The 7,207-nt window shown below is 33.2% G+C and overlaps 2 protein-coding genes across 12 annotated transcripts; one reads left to right on the forward strand and one right to left on the reverse strand.

Moving 5' to 3' along the window:
* Positions 1-249: 249 nt before the first annotated feature.
* LOC145003401 (FACT complex subunit SSRP1-like) lies at positions 250-3,625 on the forward strand. Of its 11 annotated transcripts, none has more exons than XR_013661949.1 (9): positions 250-755; positions 1,054-1,167; positions 1,291-1,404; positions 1,479-1,748; positions 1,994-2,124; positions 2,221-2,305; positions 2,394-2,441; positions 2,564-3,182; positions 3,446-3,625. XR_013661949.1 is itself a non-coding variant. In XM_078962526.1 (9 exons), exons 6-9 carry the CDS (start codon positions 2,229-2,231, stop codon positions 3,528-3,530), a joined length of 270 nt encoding a protein of 89 aa, XP_078818652.1. In that variant the 5' UTR covers positions 250-755; positions 1,054-1,167; positions 1,291-1,404; positions 1,479-1,748; positions 1,994-2,124; positions 2,221-2,228; the 3' UTR covers positions 3,531-3,625. The 11 variants fall into 11 exon arrangements, 1 of the variants encoding a protein (XP_078818652.1); XR_013661950.1 differs by having other exon boundaries at positions 3,090-3,182; XM_078962526.1 differs by having other exon boundaries at positions 2,564-2,623.
* A 559-nt stretch (positions 3,626-4,184) lies between these two features.
* Positions 4,185-5,987, reverse strand: LOC145003398 (7-deoxyloganetin glucosyltransferase-like). Its single transcript, XM_078962525.1, has 2 exons — positions 5,441-5,987; positions 4,185-5,268 (listed from the first exon to the last, which is right to left on the reverse strand). Exons 1-2 carry the CDS (start codon positions 5,940-5,942, stop codon positions 4,346-4,348), a joined length of 1,425 nt encoding a protein of 474 aa, XP_078818651.1. The 5' UTR covers positions 5,943-5,987; the 3' UTR covers positions 4,185-4,345.
* Positions 5,988-7,207: the final 1,220 nt, after the last annotated feature.

Below are 7,207 nucleotides of genomic sequence, written 5' to 3' on the forward strand. Positions count from 1 at the left end.
TTAAAATGATTATTCAAATGTTAAATTAAAATGATTATTAGGATTTAACATATGTTTAATGTGTTGCCACTACTAGAAAACTGCAAATACGATACACATGATAGAGTACGGTTGTGTATTTTGACCGTACTCTAATTTGATTTTATATTTTTATTTTTTATTTTTGTCCGCCTGCTTTTTTAGGAAATAAATGAGCGCCAAGTGTGTTCTACTTTTTATTAATTAGTTTATTTATTTTACCACCAAAGCACTCTTCTTTTCATTTTCACGACTTCAACACCTCTCTCAGCGTTCACTCATCATCTCCTCACCATAACCACGTGACTAATCATCTTCAGTCCAAGGACTCCTCCTCCAATTTACTTGCTAGTTTTGTCAAGAATGTACGAATGTTCATGGACATTTCATCTCCTTTTCGATTTGTTCCTCTATCGATTTTTTTGTATTTGAGATTTTCTAGTGTTTTAATTGGCCTTCTTCGTGTGATTTTAATCTGTTTCCAAATATATACTGCGAATCATTCTCCGATATGGCTATATCATTTCATTTCTCTCCTATTTTGTAAAAAAAAATGTGGTTTGTAATTTCACATAAAGTGTTCGATGTAATGCCTGATTGAGATAATTCATATTGTTTTACCTGAATTCAAAATCTAATCCTTACCTATTCAATCATGATCAACTACATGGATTTAAGAAGTCTTTAAAATTCAAATTAGGCGATGGAGTATATCAAAAAGAACAATATCTTCTGAGGTAAATTTCCAGATGATTGTTCATGTTCTTAGTATTTCCCTTTTGTTTTCTGATTCAATTAGGCTGAGGTGCAATTTGAAGTGCATCAACAAACGTTGATGATTTTTCAAATTAATTTTGCAAATATATGATTGTTTAGTGGTTTACTATTCCTAAAGGTTATTATGTTTTAGCATCCATGCACACTTGTTCCTTGAACATGACTATTCATATGATATGTAGAGATTGCTATTTCCCTCTTCTTTGTACATGTTTAGTTTGATGTTAGCCTTTCCTGTAAAATTCTATTACTTTTTAGGAGATTGGAGGTAATCATGCTTAGAGTGTTGGGTTTTCTACTGATGGATTTGCCACCGCAACTACTATGAGGAAATTGCATCTCATATGGGTTACTTTACAAATTCATATTGAAGTATACATATACCCTGCTTAGTAAATCTATCACCAAACTCTTTCATCTAAACTTTCACCTTATTATATTCATTTTCTTTTCATTTGAAGCTTTCTTTATGTTGTATGGCATGATGTTTAACAGGAGTGATGTGATTGAAATTGAGACTTGGGTTCAAGGTGATGGAAGAATAGGGACTAGAAGTGATTGGATTCTCAAAGATTATTCCAATGGTGATATCAATGGAAGGGCTAAAAGGTGTGTGTTTTTTAAATTTATTTTCTTCTCTACCTCCTTCAATTGTTCTTTTAGCTAAATGATCAAGTCTGCAGGAAATTGGTGATGATGAATGAGGATACTAAAAGAATACAAAAAGTCATTGATGATGTCAAAGAAGAATACTTAGTTTTTTGCCCTATAACACTCACGTATAGTTTCCTTCATTTATGATATTATTTCAGTTAACATCTATAATAATGTTGTTACAGTTTCGAGTTTTTGGCTTCCACTCCATACTAGCATTTCCTGAAGAGAATAGTTATAGTTTGAAGAAAATAACAAAACTTGAAGATCCTGTTGAATATTCAAGACTAGGACTTGTGGTAAGTTATAAGCTCTATTCTTGTGGTGACTATATACATACATACACACACACACACACATATATATATATATATATACACACACACACACACAAAACCTACGTGATTTGATCATGATATGAACAAACATGTTAACACTATTAACTACATTGGATGGGCTCTTGAGGTTAACTTGAAACAATATTTGCAATTTGTTCATATTTTTGGTGAATCTTGATTCATTCTTTTACTTTTTCTTTCAAAAGAGCATTCCAACAGAAATCGTTGACATCAGCTATTACTTTGGATTACAGACGTGAATGCCAACAAGATGACATAGTTGATTCAATTTATATTTTGGCTTCTTCATTAATGCCATGGATGCCTCATTAACAATGTAATGTTAGTTGGTTTTGTTAGTTTGTTAATGGCTGCATTTGGAGTTCCATTTTATATATTTTATAAATTTTTACATTTTATAAGATTTTCGTAGATAAAATAATGTCCATGGCAGATGATGGGGATGGAGGTGAAGAAGTTGTTGTCACTTTTGAAATCATTACGATTCTTACACCAAGGTATTGCCTCTATTCCATGTGTCAAGTGTCATAATAGGCTTTTATCTTGTTTATCAAGCACTATAATGGGAGTATCTTTGTATTACAGGGGTCGATACAATGTTGAACTTCATCTTTCCTTTTTAAGGCTTGAAGGGTAAGCCACTGATTTCAAAATTCAATACAACATCCTAGTCCATGTTCTTGTCTTGCCTAAGGTTCTTGTTTGGTCTCCTTTACACAAGACAAAAAGTTGTTTTACCCTCTTTGCTGATGCAGTCTAACCTACCTCACACGTTTGTGGTTTTCACTCACTCTGGACCCTCCTATCTGTAAAAGGTCAAACAATGTACCCATATATTGTAATGCATGTACAATTTCTATTTCTTATTATATGTTTAGGATTAATAGCCATACCTATTTCTTATTATATGTTTGTGGTTACATTCCATGGCCTATTTCTTAGATTCTACTGTTTCACACTTATGATTTTACAATATCTCCTCATTCTATGGTTATATGTTTTCTATATTCTATAGAAACAACTATAGTTATTCACCGTTTCCGATTCTTGAGTTACCATATTTCAGAAGGAAGGATTGGGAAATGCTGGCTAGTCTAGTTTAATTCCGTCTTCACGGATTCCTCGAGGACATCTTTGATATGAGAACTTTGTTTTGCAAGTTTAGCTAGCACAATAACTCCTTCAAATTAGACAACTTCTCTCCCCTTTGCATTTGTTATTTTCCTGTGGTAAATCATATTAACATTCTATGCTATAAGCTGACTAATAAGTTCAAATCAGAAAAACAGGAACAAATCAATAACAGCTTCAATGTACCGATTAGTAGTCAAAATGTACCCGCTATAAGTACTGCGTGCAACAAACTAAAACAAGGTAAAATATCTAAATTACCCCTTCACTAAGAAGATGCTCTTTTATTTTGCTGATTTCCCACATTACCCTTATCTAAACCCTTGTCCTCAAGGTGGATAGAAATGGAGTTTCTTTTTTAGAATGGATTTAACTTGAACCAAACTTAATAGATTCAGATATATGAATGTTTCTTTTTTACTTAATATATAAATCATGATTTAATATGCTAAGTGAAGATATCGATACTTTATAGATTTGAATCCTAAGTTTTCATGTTTTTGTAGGCATACTATGAATCAGTTACAAAGGGGAAAGAGAGGTCAAAGTTGTGACATTAACAAATTTAAGAATATTTTTATGTTTAATTAACTAGGTATACAAATGATAGTCTTTTAGATTGTATAGATTGTAGTCTGAAAGAATATTAATGTTTTTATGTTTAATAAACTAAGTGGTTCATTGTATGTGTGTGTGTGTGTATATATATATATATATATATATATATATATATATATATATATATATATATATATATATATATATATTTCTGTTTCTTAAAATGAAAAGATGATCAGTGATGTCCCACTTCTTATGGTTGGAATGGAATCATATAGTAGGTTTGTATTTTGTGGAGATTGATCATTCAGTTACAATTCACATGGTAAAAGCTTTGTAGAAACTGAAGAGTTTGTTTCATTTGGAATGGTGATCCATGTATTCTACATCATTCATGGAATGGAATTGGCTGATTAATAAGGCTGGAATGCAATCATGAATGGTGGAAAGGAATGGGGATGTGAGACATCAAGTATGGTTATTTATTGGTGTATTAGATGTGTATATATGGGGTATTAGATGATTGTATGCTATGGTTGTAAAAAGTAGTACTCTATTATGTTTGTAATCTAATACACCCCTCTACTAATACGCCCTCTATATACGTACTATATTTATAATTTCAACTGGACTCTATTAACCTTTTTCTAGTAGTGTGCCGGCGGTAAAAATAAAGTTGTATAGATATTTAATAAGATGATGTCGCATGAAGATTAATATATTAAGGAGAGAATGAAACTACATCAACGATAAAACATCGATTATTTTGAGCAAACAAACGGTACTTAGCAGAATATGATCATAAACGCACATGCATCTTAAACAGATAATTATTTATTTGGAGTTGCTTATAGCAGCTGAATCACTTTCTCCAAATTAACAGTGGATGAACCAAAAGGAGATGCACATGCTTTTTCGGCCTTGTTATTCAATTCTGTTGCATTCTTCCTCATCTCTTTCCCTTTTTTTCCATTCATCAACTCAATGACTAGCTTGGCAACTTCTTCTCTCTTTACATCATTGTCAATCTCCATGCCAACCCCCCACCTGTTACAACACGACCAGCAATTGGTTTGTTGGTCACCTGAAAATGGACAACAAATCATTGGGACTCCACTGGAAATACTTTCAATTGTTGAATTCCATCCACTATGTGTTAAAAACCCTCCAATTGCTGGGTGATTTAGAACTTGTTCTTGTGGGCACCAACTAGCCAACAGCCCTCTACTGCTTGTCTCTTCCAAAAACTCTGATGGAAGCTGTACTGCAGATTGGCCAATCACCAGGTCCGGACGTATTATCCATAAGAACGGATAATTGCTATTTGCAAGTCCCCAACAAAACTCAAGTAGATGTTGATGTGTTATCACTGTAATGCTACCGAAATTCACATAAATAACTGAAGATGGTGGTTTAGATTCTAGCCACTTCAAACAGTTGTTATCTTCCTTCCAAAGACTTGATTTGACGATCGGTAATGGTTCATCAATTTCCTTCTCTAGTAAGTGAAAAGGACCAACAGCATAGCAGGGAGCAAAGACTGAAGAAAGTGTGTCCAAAAGATCACCGTCTAGTTCATGAAAGGTATTGAAGATGATGGCGGAAGCGCTTTTCGCTCTCTCTGTTTGTAAACGCAAATATTGAAGCATGTATTCATCACCAGGGCTGGTCCTTCTAGTGAATGAAGGCAGGTCTTTTAGACGCAGACCAGGCATAGTTGGTATACAATCAATCGTGGTATTTAAATACTCATTTGATAAAAAACTCGAATCTGTAGAAAATAAATGATAAAATCACCTTGAAATAAGCAACTACGTACAGTGTATACATATATTTCATGTCCTAAAGAAACTGAGAGTATATATATATATATATATATATATATATATATATATATATATATATATATATATATATATATATATATATATATATACTATTACCTTTACGTGGAACCAAATCTCTCTCCAAAAGATTCGGATACTCATGAAGACACATTAGAGAACCAACATCGCTCGTCCATAGAACTATCTCGGGGATATCAAATTCTCTGGCTGCATCGTGGGTGAAGCCCATTAATATGTCAGCAACCATGCAAGTGACCGGTGGAGATGAAGCATTCAGTTTGGTAAGGAGGCTTTTTAAAGGACCCAAACAAATTTCATCAACGGACATGCAAAAGGATAGAACATCTGGGGTGGCAACAGGGTTTTCTGCTGGCGGAAGGCCATCTGGAATGGCTTCAAAGCAGAAAGAAGGGAGGCCATTTAGGGCGTCGGATCCCTGAGATTGAAGGAGTCGTTGATGGTAGAACTCAGTGTTAACGAAGGTAATATGAAACCCTCTGGAGTGGAGGATTTTAGCAAGTTTTAGCATTGGGTTAATATGCCCTTGAAATGGGGTTGGTATGCACAACGCATGTGGTTTCTTTAGAATAAAATCCATGGAAGCTTTCTCCTTGTTTTTTATTTGAATGCAAAACTACAACTATATATCTAACTATTTTATAGGCAAACAAAAAAAGAAAGAAATTATAAACCTCCTTTTTTGGTAATTCAAATTCTCGATATATAGTATATTCAATTATTATTTGGAATATATATTTAAAACTAGGAACACGTTTGTGGTATTTATTTAGAGTAATATACGTAAAAATGGTTTGTGTGAGGTAGTTCGTCGTTTAGTAACCAACTTTATTTCTTTTATTAAAAATACCCGTCAAGTTCCGGCCTTAATCTTTTTTTATTCTGAAAAAACTTCTTAAAATTGCAAAAATGATCTTCTTTGTCAAAATTATATGATTTTAATAAAGGGAAAATGCCTTAAAAGACCAATTAAGTTTCAAAAACGTTCATATTACCCCAATTACGTTTTTGTTGTTCAAAAAAAACCAACGAACTTATGTTTTTTATTATAAATCCAAATAAAGTTACGAATATAAATAACATTTTTTAATGGTGACCGGCATGTTGCAGGTAAACGATGAGTTGGCATATGTGTTGTTGAGTTGGCATATGGTTGGCTACGTGGCATTTGTGTTAGATAGATATAGGGCATAATGGGGGATACGACTCCTTAATCAATCGACTTCTTCAATCGACTTCTTCAACATGGCTTCGGGGGATACGACTCCTTAATCAATCGACTTCTTCAATCGACTTCTTCAACATGGCTTCTTCGTCTCGATCCTCCAACTCATGGTCAAGATCAAAAATTTCCAAGTCAAAAAGGACAATTGATAAGGCACATCCTTGTGATTGTGGGTTTCCTTCTCGCATCTGGATATCAACAACAAAGGCAAATCCTGGTAAAAAATTTAGGGTTTGCCCTAACTCTTTGGTAAGTATATATCTAAAAGCTTGTTCTTGTTTGGGTCCCTTTTTGTTTTTCATGCTACAATATTGTTTGTTTATGTTATAATTGAAGATGAAGGATCCAAAGGATAAATGTGATTTCTGGGAATGGGTTGATGATGATGAAGAAATTATAACCAAGAACGAGAATAAGAAAGATGAAGAACATGATTTCAACACTGAAGTGAAGATTGCAATATGGGAACATGATTTCAGTGAGTATAAGATGAAGATTGATAAGGAATGTAAGAGTTTTAGAAAGGAATTGGATAAAATGAAATGTTTAGTGTTGATGTTTGTTGTTTTGTTTGTAGTGAAGTACATGATTTAGTGTTAAGTTTATTATGTAAGGAAAAT

This window comes from Lactuca saligna, chromosome 6, assembly GCF_052625555.1.
Source record: "Lactuca saligna cultivar CGN05327 chromosome 6, ASM5262555v1, whole genome shotgun sequence".
Taxonomy (NCBI): Eukaryota; Viridiplantae; Streptophyta; class Magnoliopsida; order Asterales; family Asteraceae; genus Lactuca; species Lactuca saligna.

What these genes read in the sequence shown, in the direction of transcription:
- LOC145003401 (XM_078962526.1), top strand. Translation starts at nt 2,229, where the DNA reads ATGTCCATGGCAGATGATGGGGATGGAGGTGAAGAAGTTGTTGTCACT. An exon ending in ATTACGATTCTTACACCAAG is followed by an intron (nt 2,306 to 2,393) that starts GTATTGCCTCTA and finishes TTTGTATTACAG; the next exon opens with GGGTCGATACAATGTTGAAC. An exon ending in TCCTTTTTAAGGCTTGAAGG is followed by an intron (nt 2,442 to 2,563) that starts GTAAGCCACTGA and finishes TTGCTGATGCAG; the next exon opens with TCTAACCTACCTCACACGTT.
- LOC145003398 (XM_078962525.1), bottom strand. Translation starts at nt 5,942, where the DNA reads ATGGATTTTATTCTAAAGAAACCACATGCGTTGTGCATACCAACCCCA. An exon ending in AGATTTGGTTCCACGTAAAG is followed by an intron (nt 5,269 to 5,440) that starts GTAATAGTATAT and finishes TATTTTCTACAG; the next exon opens with ATTCGAGTTTTTTATCAAAT.